Source organism: Varanus komodoensis, unplaced genomic scaffold, assembly GCF_004798865.1.
Source record: "Varanus komodoensis strain SLA01 unplaced genomic scaffold, ASM479886v1 scaffold1, whole genome shotgun sequence".
Taxonomy (NCBI): domain Eukaryota; kingdom Metazoa; phylum Chordata; class Lepidosauria; order Squamata; family Varanidae; genus Varanus; species Varanus komodoensis.
In genome coordinates this window covers 103,667,124-103,683,146 of record NW_025335268.1, presented here as the reverse complement: position 1 = coordinate 103,683,146, position 16,023 = coordinate 103,667,124, and the positions used below count along the sequence as shown (strand labels likewise).

Genomic DNA, 16,023 nt, shown 5'->3' with positions numbered 1-16,023 from the left:
CTAATATTGCAAATAGAACATATTTTCTTAGGTAAGTGGAATGTTGGCTACAAATCCTTAAAAAGGTATAGAGAATTCTCTTCATTGAGAAATCATGAAATGCATATGCAGTATCCAAACTGAATTAAAAACACAGTAAATGACCTGTACAGTGATAGAATAAGCCAATGATAGAATAAATGAATGATCCATATATTGATAGAATTTATACTGTTTTGTGGTACTTGGGAGTTGGAAAGCTCTTGGAAATGACTTACACTATAGTCTTCTCTGATGACAAATGTATACCAGAACAAAGATGCACAAAACTGGAAGCTGAATTTATGTAATTCTGAAAATTTCCGTAGCGTTTTATTATCATGGGCAGCTAATGACTTCATTCAACAGCTACAGAAAGATGTATGATTACACTAACTGTTGAACACAGAATGAACAATATTAGCATGATTCTTGAAATCTTCTTTTCTTCAAACTAAGGATCAAAGATGGGAAGTAGTCACTCACTCTTCCAGGTTTGTTTTGTTCCTCTGGACAACAGGACTTCTTGAGAGGCAGGAGCAGAACTAGGGCTGAAAAGAAAGCTAGCCAAATTCCAAAAGAAAGAAAGGCTCCTAAAGGACTTCTTGCAACATTGTTCAAACTTTTCAAGAATTGCTGGAAAATGGCTTAATGTACTCTTATTTACTCCTTTTCCTGCTGATCTTTGTGTGGTGCAAAAAGGGAACACATGTACACTACATTAGAAAGCTAAACACTACCCATCCCTGAGAAGCTATAGATTTTCCAACTGAGGAGTTGGGAAGTTTCTTCTGATTTTGCACAGTGAAAGAAGCTGTGGAAAGCAGAAGTATGCATATGCATTCTCTTTTAGTTGCTTTTTGAGAGCTGTGATGCACCCTCTTCTGATCTTTTAAAAGCAGAGGTAAGCAAAAGAACATTGTCCAAAATTTTTGAACTATAGTTCCAACAATCCATGGGAGTTGGGAGTCTAACCTGACGTCCAGATATAACTGGTGCACTCCATGTTTCCTATGTCTAGCTTAAGAGTAGAAAATTTGTTCTTTTCAAATGTTGAATGACCCCATGCATACTCTAGGCTAAAAACTTAAGAACTTGAAGTTGAAATCAGTTCAGATTGTTCACTTTTGCTGAGCCATAGTCAATTGCCTGTCTCTGTTCATAAACACAGTCTACTGGGACAGGCACATATTATTTTCATTTGAACAATTTTAGAAAATCCTCAGGGTTAGAAGGTCAAGAAATTGAAACCAACTGAACTAAACTAGTATCTTTGACAGTTTATTCAGCAAGCTATGAACAAATATGGTAAATATATGAGACAGATGCAAAAGGCAGCATGTTGAAAGCCTCCTTAGCTGTGAGGGTCAAAGGAGATGGTTGAGGGGATTAAATAAAGCCTGTAGGTAAATGAGCTGCAAGTCTTTATCTGCACATACTAAGTTGCTTTTATTAATCCAGAACTGCATGCTACAGATACTGTACAGCATGGACATTTATTCATTACAAAAATGGCTTCCAAACCATTAGAAATGAAAAATCGGAATAAGAGCAATAAAACAGAACAGTAACATCACAACTGTTAGGAAACATTCAAAGGATTCACAAAAAAAATGTCATAGTTAGCATCTTAATAAACCAGAGAAGAAAACTGGAGACAGTTTTACAATCGCTTCATGTCAACTACAATGGCACTGGATGAACAGATGAACGTTTTTTCAGCTTTATACAGTGTTTTATCTTTTATTTTATTTTTTTAAAAAATTGCAACATCAACATGCCTAGGATTTTTTTAAAGTTTGCTACCTACCTGTATGTCGTAAGTGTACATAAAAGTGGCAGTCTGATTTTTCCTTTTATGAATAATCTAATATACAGAATTTGGCCCTTTAGGGTTTATACCTCTTCATCTTTAAATGCTTTCTGGACATTCTGCTACCAAACACGTCTGTAATAGGTGACATTAAAAACTACATACATATCTACCTATGTAACATCACAGCAAAACAGGATGAACAAAAAAATACAGCATAAAAAAGGTGTAGGGAAAAGAGAAAATCACTGAGAATTTTGGCACATAAAAGTTTTGCTCGCAGCCGACAAGTGGCAGGGAACGTCATCTGCAGTTCTGAATGGGATACAGTGCTGCTTTTCCAACAGCATTGCTAAAAAGTCCTGTGCTAAATTTTCAAGTCTTATTTCATGTAATGGCTTTTAAAGCATTTTTTTTTACAATATTGATCCATCTGCAAATGTCCATTTGGTGGCAACTATGTGACAGAGGAAAAAAAGAATGAAATTAAAACAAACAAAAGAAACCAACAAAAATATATATATACACATTTATATATAAACTTAAAAACCTTGTACAAATGAGTTGTTATATATATATATTTATATATGATGCTTACACTAAGGGGGGAAAAAAACTTTACACAACGTTTCAAGAAAGAAAAAGGAAAACATTTTTTTAAAGGACAACATACAGGTACAACAAGCAATCTCTAAAGCAATAAATACTACTGGTCCAATAGCGTTGTGATACTTTTTAATTGTTGAGTAGCGTTCCCTCCCCCAAAAAAGAACAACACCATGGAACAAGGTATATTAACACATTTTAACCCTTTGTTTCTGTACATTTAAACAATAACAAGTAACATCACAAGAAAAGTTATATCACACAAAGGAAAAAAAAGGAAAAAAAATTAGCGGCACTGCATTCATTGTGCCCTTAAAAAGTTTTAAAAACCAGATGTAAAATGATTGGTTCGCAAGCTCGTATTTAATACAAATAATAAAGAACCAACGCCTTCAGCAAGGGCTGCTTCAAAATTGCTTCTTTTTCATTTTTAAAATCAGTCTTTGAAACTAAGCTATTGGAACTACATAACAGTTATGTATATATATATATATTTATATATATATATAATATTTTAAACGCTACAAAGACTTTAAACAGCTGTTGATAAAAATTTTGGCAGAATCATGAGGCTTTTTTTCTCAATCTACATATTTAAAAAGGAAAAAAATGAAATAACAATGGGTCAAATATTGACCAATGAACTCGATAGACATCAACTAATGTAGCCAGCCATATGGCACCAATTTTTAAAAAAATACAAACAAAAGTGAAAAAAAAATCAACACACACACACAAAATACAAATTAAAAGGGCTACACAAGGCTAAAGCTATTCTAACGACTTGGTTACGAGTGACAGTGGCTGAGGCTGTGTCCCAGTCAAAGAATTGTGGGAATGCAAAGAGGATGTTGACGGTTGTGCTAATGAAGAGGAAGAGGGTGCTGACTGCTGTAAAGAGGCAGACGGATGGTCCAGTGCCCCATTCTGACAATTACTAGCAGGCAGACCACCGGGTTTGCTAGTGGAGCTTTCGGTCAGGACTAGAGAGGATGGTGGTGGTGGCATCATGGAGAGGTGTGCCAGTGGGTCGGGTTTCAATGTGAGTGAGAGAGGTTGGGTTTGTTCAGTCTGTGGTTTTGAGTCTCTTGTGGGGGAGGCTAGCATGTTGGGAGAAGACGGAGGAGAGTCTAGTAGGCTTCCATCTGAAGAGGGTGGGCTGACGCAGCTGCCTTCACCTTGTATGTAGCGAACGCACTTTTTTTTTCTCCTAGAAATAGGGAGAGAGTGTTCTGTGAATAAAGGGCAAAGAAGCTAGTGGAAAATTTAAAAAGTAGTCCGAAACTAGAAAGCCATCACCAAGCTGTGCTGCCCTGCTTTAACCACACCCACTGCACTTATGACATTGGTGCTGGTTGCCTCTGGACAATAAATGCTGCAAGGAATCTGTCTTTCTGCTAACTAGAGGAATTTGCTCTTTGTCCCATTTAGGCAATTAGATTTTTTTTAAAGTTCCATGTTCTCCAAGCATCAAGTGAATTTATTCTGCACTGTTTACTTTCTCCTATAAAAACATGACAGATACTTTCTCAGTTAATACCAAACATTCTGAAAGACTGATTCTGGAGCCCTCTTTCAGTGACTCCCTGCCTGTCTTTGAAGAGACTCCACCATTGCGACAAACTGTAGTCGAAGATCTACCAGGCCTGTTTGATTCTGTTTAGAACCACACCATTTGAAAAAAAAAATCAATGTCACGTAGGAAAAAAAAAGAAGAGAGAGAAAGAGAGTGAGCGGAAGAATAACAGTGAGGAATGAAGAAAAGGAAAGATAAACAGAAATATCATTCAAATTAACAAGAATAACTGGTTGTATAACCTGCAGGTTGTGGATTACAGATTTTATAAAAAATGTTTAAGGGTGGGGGTGGGAAAAGGAACTATTTGGCTTCTACTTTATTTTATAGGAATGCTGTTTGAATTCATTCCTGCAACTTCAAAGGAAAAATTAAATCTTGGTTAGGTGCAGTGCACAAAATGGTAAGTAAACAGTATCACCATAAAATAGTAAGAGATTCACAAAAATGTCAACCCTACTCAACCAGAACACACTGATCCACCCCCACTTATAAAACCTGATATAGGATATCAAACTACCCATTTTACCTACTGCCTATATTCAGATAACATGTCTGGTGGCAGAATGGAAATATTAAGCACATGGTGGATGCATCTTTGCAGAGTATATTGTCAATGGGCCAACTGATTCTAAAAACTGGTCATAGGAAATGCAGCTTTTCTGTCAAAACCATTTATGTCATTATAATACAAGGCAACTGACTTATTAAGTTCACTTGCATATTTGCTGCCACAGGAATTTCAGCTAAGGTTTGCAAAACAGTGAAGGTATCGACACTTAGGAAACAGTGTAAGTCTACCCTAGCTGAAGCTGAACAACACCCTATAAGGCAATAGGACAGAAGACAATGGTTCCAAGCTGATCCTAGAATTATAAAGGACAGCTGATGGAGTTTTCCACCGGTGTAATTGTATACAACACCAGGAAAATAATACCAACAAATTATAACTGTGCTCTGAGAGCTACTGCTAACAAATCCAAGAGAAAGAAATACACCAAATTAAGGACCGCAGTCCACCTTTTATGTAACTAACTTTTATGTAACTAACTACTTTTCATTTCAGCAATTCCTTTAGCTGTACAGCTCTCTACTGCTGCATCTTTGGTCTATGAAGTAACAACAACACTTCTTGTATAAGCTACCAAGTTCAATCTCTAGCAGACTCCTAATTAAAATACCCTAAAAATTACTGCTGGTCAGTGCAATCAATCTTCAATTAGATGGAGCAATGGACATAAGGCAGTTTCCTAACAGGCCACAGTAATATTATATATATATTGCTGGAATCCCAGCAAGCTTGCTATTCCTAAAGATATCTGGAAGGTGAGGGATTACATTTTTCCTTTTCAAAACTGAGACAAAGGTTCTGCCCAAAGTGCCACGCAGCAAAGTCAGTTGTTAGGGCAATGGAAAATTTTAACCACATTAGCCTGCGGATCAATACATGCTAAAAACTAAGACAGCCATGCACTTAAAACCTTAAGAATTAAAGCAACAAAGCACAGAGCAGAAAACAACAGAAATGAAGACCAGGAAATAACAGAAAAGAGCAAATGCAGGAAGGTAGCAGGCAACAGCAAATCATGCTTTTATTAAGGCAAGTTAAAGGATGAAAAAGGTAATTTGGTGGGCTCCAAACAGAACCTTGCTAGAAGTCTCCTACACCTTAAGTCATAAAAAACTGGAAATCTATTAGGAAGAAATTAATGTAATCCACTGGCCTGACCTATTTCATGTTCTTTATGCCTTACTCTTTAATTAGTCCCTTCAGGCAGAAAGGAGGCAATGTTACCGTATCAACAGTTCAAAGCAGTAATTTTTTTGACCAACCCATGGGAAATGAGCAAGTTTATATTAACAGAGTGGTGCTAATATTTAGGAGATCCCATTATATGAAGATGTTCAGCATCTGGCATGCAAAATACTCTTATCTTGCCTGAACAAAGTGACAATTTCTTAGTATTACAGTAAGCTATACCAGTAAATAACATGGGGACCTTATGCTGTTGGTGGGAAGCTTTGGCAGGCCATGAGCACAAAGGGTAAAGGGGTATGTGGGCACATGCATACACTTTATGGATTGATGGACAGGATAACTCCTCCCGCCCCACCTGAATTCCACAGAAGCATCTCCCTGCTAAGAAACTTGGTGTTCACAGGTATAATCTACAACAGCAAGCCTACAGGAACCTAACTCAATATACAATTCTGCATTGAGAATTTCATATTTAATAGGACCATAATCAAATTCAGTTTCCTCCACCCACTTTTCTTTATCATTTAAGTTTTTAATTGCAATGTTTGACCAAGCAAAGCTAGAGCACATTATGGCAAAAGGTAGCATGAGCAGGACACAATCATTGCAAGCATTCAGTGGTTGTCGGCTTGCTGCCATTCCATTCTAAAAGCCACTTCAAAATGGGAATCATTTGACTGAGGCAAACCAGTCTCTGACATAAAAGGCAGCAGGAACTGATCTGTGTAGTGCATGTGCAATACTGCTACTCATCCAATCTATAAGATTAGGTATAAATAGTAGATAGTCATCAATAAGAGACACGTTTTCCCTGGTCACATAAAGAATTGAGAAGCCTAGAGTTCTGTACTGTTTGCCCCTAAAACTGTGTGTTGAGAAAAGTGTGTGTGTGTGTGTGTGTGTGTGTGTGTGAGAAAGAGAGAGAGGGAAATGTACATACATTCACCTTTTTAATTGTTTGTTTTGTTAGTAATACATGTTCAGCCTCATAATCATTGGATATTTTGGTTAGGCCATCGTCTCAACAACTGAGAGATCAAAATGTAGGCCTTGATTTCAACCTTATCTTCATAGCCTTATGGACTAGGAACTTGCTTTATTGTATAAATGGAAGCAGAGGTTTTTAGAATGTTTCATTCAATATCCAACACCAGCTTCTGTGCTTAGACAGAACAGCCACCAAACTGTAAAATATGAGCACTGCTACAGCTAAGACATTGAGCCCCCTTTTTGTACTTGTGAGCTGGAAGAACATGGCTACATTATTTAGCTGAGAAACATATTTAAAGAGATCATCAGTGTGTCTCTGAAGATGTCTTGTTAATACATAAATGTCTTGTTAATAACCTTCAATCTGCTGCAAAAGACCTAAAGTGAAATAAAATCAGAAATTTAAAATTGAAGGCACTGCAATTGCCAAATAGTCAACCTTACTACAGCAGCACTGGTAACAGCTGGAGAAATGCAGTTTGTCTAATGTCTATTCCTAACTGAATTAACTTTAAAGTTCTGAATTCTGTGGATGAGGCAGTAATGCCCTCCCAATGATGCACTGATGAAATACAGCAGTGGTATTCACTTATCAACAGCAACTGATATGTTATTTGGAATATTAAGGACTCTGTAATAGTATCACAGTAGCTGCCTGTCCTTAGTTTTACTGTCAGCAAAACAGCCTTGAAAGCACTGCCAAGAAATGGTTAGTGGCAAAAATCAAGACGCCTCTGCTGTGTGGGGTGCAGTTACCCACGTTGTTTTATTATCTGCTTCAATATGCAACCCTGCACTGTTAACAAGTGTGCAATCTATTAATTCTTATTGCAGCAAACAAACTAACAAATGCACCTTGAAGAGCTAATCTGCATGTTCTGTAGTTTCAAAATGTTTTTTTTAACTAAACCGAAATGCTATAAGAAAGTAATTTCCCTTCTTAGCATACATCATTGAAGGATTTAATGGAAATATTCGAGCTCAGACAGAGGCTCCTCCTCTCATTTAAGTATAAAACAAATGCAACTTCAGAATAGCAGAATGGATAGTTAATGAAAGCTGCATATATAAATTGCAATAGGGACAAGCAGCTGGAGATTTGAAGCAAGCTCTGAAACCCAGAGGCCTCATATCTTGCTCCCAAGTTAGCTCCTAGTCTCATCTGCATCCCATGCCAGGCTAGACACCTTAGCTGGTTCTTCACAAGCCAAGGAACACTTAAAAAGCCGCCAATGAGAACAGTAGCTCTAGAGCCAAGCTCTTTGGTGTGCATAGGCAAATGTGGCAGTGAGTCGCTGAGGTACCCCAAGGAGGACCTCCGCCAAAGCCTCTGTTAGTGTTTATGCTTCAAGCAGGTAGCTGGGAAGCCAGTACCTTCCTTGGGTGGCTGGGAACCAAATGGGTGGAGCCAATTGCTGGGCTTTCTCAATTCACATAGACCCTTTGGCTCACTAGGGATTTAGGGCCTAGCTCTAACACTGAATCAGCATGCTAAGTTTGACAAACATAAAAACAACTACCCAAAGGTCACATAAGTAGTAGCTCCAGGTACTAAAATAACTGCCAGATCAGGCTAATTAAACAGACTGAGCCACACTGATACTGGAATTAAGAGTCAATCAAGTAGTCTCATCTAACTGTTCTATTGTACTTTCTGAAAGGTATTTGATATCTGTATTGGCAAGAACCCCTGCTATCATTATTTCTCCTGTCACACAAATCACAGTGCTTAAGCATGCATCTGATGGGAGGTCACAGGGTTTAGGCAAAATGCAGCCCTTCAAGGACAATGCATGGACTTTATCTAACAATCAGATGTACACTTTAAACCCATGTGAGAGCTTAGCATCACAAAACTAATAGAACCAGCATGCATATAATATGAATTACTGTTCTACATTCTAAAAAAAGGAATGAAGCACATGGCATGGGTGTGAATCAGGAGGAAAGGTGAGGGGGGAAGCACTACATACAGAAGAAAGTGTGTGTTGGATTGAAATACCTACCATCATAATATTCCAAATTCAAAGACTGCTTGGATCAGAACAGAGAAATAACAAATTTAACCATAGTAAGGGAAAAAGAATGCAAAAAGAAAATGATATTGTTTGCTTCCCTTCACCAAGAAACAAGTGTCTACAGAATTTATCATTATGTTCCACTTAAACCAGCAGTAGAACATAGGATGTTTGGTGCCATTAATGTATAATTTGAGGAATGTGGACCAATGTCCTATAATATGATTAAATCATGAATAACTTGTCCAGGAGATGTGAACTTAATAGACTAGTAACAAGTGTACCAAAGATTCCAAAAATTTCCTCCAGGTACCAAATAGATTTTCAGAAGCAAAAGAGTGACTGATGAATTAATAGACTTAAATGTGTAATAACTTGGATCAAAGCAGAAATGTACTTCCACTTGTGCAATTACCCCCTCATAGCTGTAGCCCCCTTGCACTGTATTTCAGTGAAAGCAGAGAAGGTTGCAGAAGGAGGGAGGAGGCAGAAGACCCCTATTCTGCAAGGGGATGCCCATTCACAGTTCATTATGGATCCAACGTTATGAGTGACAGACATTCTAATTGACATCCTCTTTCGTCATGGTGAAAATCCTGCAAGTGACTAGACTGTAGGAACATACATAGGGGCTTGTGCCAATGGCCACTTAACACATGAACATGACCAAATATGTTATTTCCTATCGGGGTGTGTGTGTGTGTGTACACGTGTGTGTGTGTGTGTGTGTGTGTGTGCACCAATCCCCAATTCGACTACCAAAGGAGTGCTCATTGGTCAAGAAAAGAAATTTGCATTGAATTAGCAAAGAATTTTGAAGATCAAAATTTATTAGCAATTGATGTTGTAGAAGTAAGGAAGGCAGGAAGTGGAAGGGAGGGAAGGGGTTAAAAAATAAACCACACACGTAACACTAAGATGACAGAATATTTTTAGCTCCCCAAAGGCCTAATGGGTAGTATACCTGCACGGTTTGCACCATAAACTCTGTCGGTCAAGCCCGAACAATGCCCGACACTTCTTTGGAGTATTTGCATCTGTTAGCACAAGGTAAACACAAAAAAATACAACACAATGGTGGATAGAGCTCAGTTGGATGTGAAATCTTAGCTATAGCTAACATTTCTCTCAGTTCATTGGCAATCTCTCAGACCAAAGGGCATGGAAGAAAGAAGATCTCTGCAAGGCGACACACACCTACAATGCCTGAGCCTGCTGTGCATTCCCTCAACTTAGCCCTGTGTCTTTCCTGTTGAATTCTGCACTGCGATATCAAAGGATGTTTGGCAATGTTTTATAAAAAGTTATGCAACTTTCCAGAGAGGAGGACGGGATTGTGTGTGCAGGTCTAGGCTGATGCTGTCTTAACAGTGGGAATTTTTCAGCTAGCGGCAGTGAGGAGGTGGGTGGAGGAAACAAAAATGAGGGGAAAAAAGAGCAAAATCCTTTAAACAGAAAGAGATGATCATTCACAGTAGCGTCCCACTCCCTTGTGTCTCCTAGATCACAACACAGAGCTACAAAAGCAACAAAGCAGGAGAAGAGGGAGGGGCAGGGGAAGTACCAAATAAACCAGCTGCAAAACCAGCCATAGCAAGTCGGGGGAAGACTATACACACCTGCAGGGACCGCACCAGTTATTCTGTTGATCAAGGCCAAAGCGCGCTCGGCATTTCTTAGGAGCGCTCAGGTCTGAATGAGGTCAAGAAAGAAGCGAGCAGAAAAGAAAAAGAGAGAGAGAGAGAGAAAGAGAGAGAGAGAGAGAGAGCAAGAGAAAAAACAAAAAATAAGAAAAAATAAAAAATAAAAATAAAAAGGAAATAAAAATCAATGACCTCATTATTAACTGCAAAATATCAACTTTTGATTGTTTTATTTTTAAAATAGTGATTATCACATCTATCAAACGTTTGAAATTAGCTGTTGCAATTAAAGCTGCAGTATCCCTTTGGAATGACTGTCTTTAGAAAAAGGAAACAAAACAATAGAGCAGAAAGTTGCAATTGATTTAAGAGGCACTGCAGGCACAGCCCATCAATAGTTCCTGCACAAGCCCCAGAGAAAGGCAAAAGGGTTGTGTGGAGACAGTGCTTGGTGGACTGCGTTGTTGGTATAGATACTTACTTCTTAAAAGAAAAAGGAGGAGGAAAAAGAGCTCAGTGTGGAAATCTCTAACATGTTTTCCTCTTCAGACTTAACCAAAAAACAGTAAAAGAAAATTGTCTTTTTTTTTTCTTTTTTGGGATAATGCAGCTTTGGGAATAAACATTCCATTTGTATTTTTTTTAATTTAAAAAAGAAGAAATGGCTCAGAACTAGCAGATAGCAAAACTGACATGTTAGTTTCAGCCAGAAATAAAATGATCAGAAGCGTGGAAGCAAGCAGTATGCAAGTAAAGCGGGTGAACAGCCATGGGTATGTTTGAGTAGAAATGTCAAAACAAAATGTGATTGCATGCTGGCATGAGAAGACTTAGTGGGTGCCGCATTAAATGCCATTAGATTAAGGAGGTTCATTATTAAGTTTCTTCCAGTTTATATCAGTCTCTTTAAAGAAATACTGCATATTCAATTTGCACAGTTAGTAAAACTGAGTTATTTTTACTGCATTACTGTTTAATCGCAACTGTAATGAATAACAAATCAGAAACAAACAAAATAAATAAATAATAGCACATTATAAATATATATGTATGCTACAAACGTGTGAATGATAAGTTTATTTTTAATGTCAGTGTTTAAATGTTAATAAAATCTAAAATGGCAGGATAAAAATAAATTAAAAGCAATTTACAAAACTATTTTAAATGGCTGAAAATGACATTAGCACCTGTAATCGGAGGAAGTGAAAGGCAAGGATTTAGGAAACATTCGCTGTGTTCTGAAAAAAAAGAACAAATTATACAAAGGCTTCAAAGAAAAAAATTAATCAGGGCTTTTGCAAAATTGACTATGAGATTGCCTATGCAGTATTTCTAATTTTCTAGAGAATGGCAAACCTCCTTAATTAAAAAAAAAATGGCTGCAATTTACCACTGTAAAGGCATGCATCAGAACACACAGATACAGCCCAGATTAATACCAAGCTCACACACATGCATACTCGCACACGTGCTCAGACACACCCTTTTGATAGAAATGGCATAGCATTCACCAACTATGGCTCTACAGTGAATGGCTTTGCAGTTTTTAAGGACAAACATGGCTAACATTCCAATATGCTATTCATGCATTTTTTGGGCTACACATTTTAAAAAGCAGGCAATAAGATTTTATTTTTAGTGTATTTAACATCCAACAGGAAAAAGCTGGATCTAGAAGTGGCCCTGTTGCAAGAAAGAGTAAGAGATTTCTAACTTTCTTCTTAATAAACGTGAGTAAGAACTTATCACCTCCATTATTCCACTAAGGAATAAATAACACATTTTACTTACCATTTGTTTCTCCTGGCTGCTTGTCCCTTTTCCTCTTCTTCTTCTTGCCCTGAATAAAACATAAATACATGAAAGGATAATTACAAAACTTTCTTTCAGAAGGATACAAGGGAAAGGACTGTTCTGTAAAACTTCCTAGATTTGAACACTTCTTTAAAAAAATCAATCCAAGCAGCGATACAATGCTTTCAACAACTCAATTTGAACACCTTCTTCCAGCTGTAGGAATACTTCAACAAACTTAATGAGATAACTATCGTTATACAAAGACAAGACATTGCAGGATCTGGGATTGATGAGGTTACTCTCACAATAAGAAGCATAAAAAAATCTTAACTGCATTGCCTGCAGGCAGGTGTGTCCATGTATCATGTGCTTTGTTGAAGCTAGAAAATGAATGCCTGTTTATGCACTGCTTTTACCCAGTTAAAGAAACTGGTCCTTTGGAAAGGAAGAGTCAGGGTGAAGAAATAAACAAAGTATGCAAAAGATGGGCTGTTCCTGACTAGAAGCATCTCAGAAAACTGGGAATAAGCAACAAGCAATGGGGTACTTGATGATAACATTTACAATCAACAGTAGAAAGTGACTCTGTTACATCAATTTCATCCAAATAGGCTACACTTTTAATTCACACTCGGAATAGGACTGGGAGAATATATTGTATCCCAAAGTAGGGATGAATGAGTCTGTCAGTTTCACTTATACTTTCTGACCATTAATAAAGAAAATTGCCAATAATTTCATATCCACCTCCTCCTTCCAAACTCCAGAAGGACATTCTCAGCCACCTGCACTGGCCCAAGTCAACCGAAATAGAAAGTGCCATATTAGACCTGCCTGTTACATAGTTTTAAAAGTGAGCAGCCTTCATATGAAAAGAGTTGGAAATCCTAATTCAGCAATGCAAACATGGCTGAATCTGCACTGATCCAACCCCAAGCATCCAATGTCCTCTCCCTGCATGGATACAGACTCTATTAATCTTTTAATTGCAAAATCTTCCTGCTATGTTTATCTAGAAATTTGCAAATGTTGATATCTTCCCCCAAAAAATAAACCAAATAGAAATTTCACCTATCCCTACCTAAACAAAGCAGTACAAAGTCTGAGAAAGCATCATTAACAGTCAAAAGGGAAAATGGATTACAAAGTTGTGTTACGCAAGGACCTTTTTCCAAGCAATGCCACCTGGATAAATATAAGAAGCAGGGCTGTAGCAGGGCACATTTCCTCTATGAATCTAAAGGAAACATTTCTATTTTTATGTTACCACGAAAAGACAAACAGGTCAGTGAAAAACAACTGATAGCATTCTTTGCTCCCCAACTACAGGATTTGTAACATTCAGCTGCTCAATGTCCTATTGTCTTTTTGGCTCTGGGTAGAGAAACAGCATGGTGGTCACTTATCCAGTGTGCTCCTAATATGGAGGGCTTAATGGAAATTCAAAAGGGAGTAACAGTGACCAGATGCCCTTTTTATCCAAGTGCAAATCTGACAACAAGTCCTCAGAATGAGGAAGCTTGTGGATTTAGCGACAATCTGGCTACGACCCTAAGGAAGGAGGGAAAAAGGTTTTCCTAGATCTGTGATGTCTTCTCTTCAGTAGCTTGGTCTAGTTCCCATGTCAACGATTCATTTTAGGTTTAACTCAGCATGTCTACTATGATGTTTATGTTCCCAGTACGAGGAAGAGATATGAATGTTCTTTTGAAGAGGCAGCTCCTGCAGGTCTCCAGTTCTTTGAACTTGTTCATCCTTGCCCATTTAGTTTGCAAACTGATACCCTACTGTTTTGGATGTGACAAGTAAAGTCTTGTTCAGGAGAACTTTTGGTGATAGAAGGAAGGCTGTGTATGTACATGCTTGTTTGGTTGGGATTTAATGTACCTGCCTGGAATTTTATGTCAATACTACAGCAACTGAATAATTACCCACACCACACTTAAGGAGATTTGCAAAATGGAATTGGAGTTGCTTCTACAGATCAATACACAACATACAAAAAGACATGCCTCCAGAATTCTTGCACTAACGGTTTTAGCAATGAGGCCAATCCAGTTGATTTCAGTCAAATACTGCATAACAGCTATATTTTAACTATGTAAAACAAAGATCCTAAACAGGATTAGTTGTTGTTCTATAAAACTGAATTTTCTGGCAAGCATTGTATATTGATGAAAAGCACATATCATGGACAATTTATTTTGTTGGGGATATGAGATTGGTGAGTTCGCACATCACAATAAGCCACCAGATTACTTAACCCATGCAGCTCTAAGATGTGTACCAGCCATCATTTTGAAAATGCAGCCTCTTGTAGGGGCACACTATGGTTTGTCAAGTCATGAAAGCCTAAGTATTGAGGTCCATTTGGGTTATTCTAAGGTTGTGTAACACTCAACTCGCAATACCCTGGTTCATATGTCCATGTCACTTCACTGCTACAGCTTATATAATCAAAATGGTGGTCAGTTTGTCCCTTGGATCCCCAAAGGTGGCTGCACTTTCTGTGACATGCAAACTGAGTCGACAGATTTAATTGAATGAATCCTTCCAAAAGTGGGGATGGGAAAATAAAGAGCTTCTTTTAAAGAAGATACGCAAACTGAACTTTCTACTTGATCAACTGCCTTCACTATCTAAAAGCAAGAGAAATTGTTGTGAAGTAAATTTAGATTGTTTGCTCTTACATTGTAATAATTTCCCTACATGGGATTTTATTCTTGTAGGCTATGTAGGGAGGGTTCCTACACTGAAAGGCCAACTAGGTATTTTAAATGAATAGTATTATAGAAGAACTAATCTTTTCCTCAAAACTAATCTACCAAAAATGCCTGATGTGCTCTTTCTTCATGGCAAGAATTTTGTTTATATTTCAAACCATATAAAATATTAATAATGACCAGGCTGAATAGCAAGGTCCTTCCACAATTCCTCTAAGATAATCTTTGAAGACACTATCTTCACTTGTAAGCAAGAAGAAAGGTCAGTTGAAGAGGAAACACATAAAAACATTTTGTTTCCATTAGAGTTGCCAGACCCTGGAATAGATAAGCATTTTTCTTGGAAGAATATGGAACACCTTCTTCACATCTGTCCCATTATTTCTGAGTTCAGAATATAATCACTTTTCCTTATGTAGCCAAAATTGCCCTACTATTTGAGTTTTCACAGCCTTCATAGTTTACTTATTGTTCACCCTGCTCCTGAGTTTTAGCCAGCTGTAAGTCATGACCTCCTAGCTCCTCCTTAACTGGTATGGTCTAGTTGGAGTCTCTCAGCCCTAACTATTTCGAACTTTTAATTTTGCCCATCTTTTCCAAACGTTTGTCCTACTTTTAAGAAGTAGCTCATTTTAATTATAAAGTGACATTCAGTTGGAGTGCAATTGAGATTTAAAAAATAAATAACACAAGGATTGAATAATGAGGATGTTAAAAACTGAATGTGTCCTGGCACTAAAATGAAAGACTGTATAAAGCATTCCTGCTTGAAATCTTTCAGAACGGTACAGCAATTTAGCTGGTCCATGTTTGTGTGCCATAATCATATGTGAGGGCTGATGCTTCCCTGCGGGTAGGCTGTTTGGACCTCCTGCAACTTCCAAACTATCAACAGCTCAGAAAACTCTGCTCCCACATATTCACTATCTCTATAGAGTCACCAGCTCCCATGAGCATGGACTAGCTATGGGGGTGGTGGAGACCCTTCAGGCTATCAAGCTAATCTTAGGGAGGGGGCACTGCCATGAGTGAAGTGACTGTGAATTTGATTAACATTTCATGTATGTATGAATGCATTTA

The 16,023-nt window shown here is 37.8% G+C and overlaps 1 protein-coding gene across 33 annotated transcripts in view; it reads right to left on the bottom strand.

The window, feature by feature from the left end:
- Positions 1 to 1,448: 1,448 nt before the first annotated feature.
- TCF7L2 (transcription factor 7 like 2) overlaps positions 1,449 to 16,023 on the bottom strand; it is a 253,422-nt gene continuing 238,847 nt past the window's right edge. For 10 of the 33 annotated variants that reach the window (XM_044439037.1, XM_044438918.1, XM_044438902.1 and 7 more), the window contains 4 exons: positions 12,215 to 12,263; positions 11,611 to 11,661; positions 10,400 to 10,472; positions 1,449 to 3,647 (listed from right to left, as the gene is read on the bottom strand). In XM_044439037.1, the coding sequence (XP_044294972.1) occupies positions 3,209 to 3,647; positions 10,400 to 10,472; positions 11,611 to 11,661; positions 12,215 to 12,263 (612 nt within the window). In that variant the 3' untranslated portion in view covers positions 1,449 to 3,208. Of the gene's footprint in view, positions 3,648 to 9,743; positions 9,818 to 10,399; positions 10,473 to 11,610; positions 11,662 to 12,214; positions 12,264 to 16,023 lie in introns of those variants that run through there. The other 23 variants (XM_044439062.1, XM_044439069.1, XM_044439084.1 and 20 more) reach the window with 7 other exon arrangements.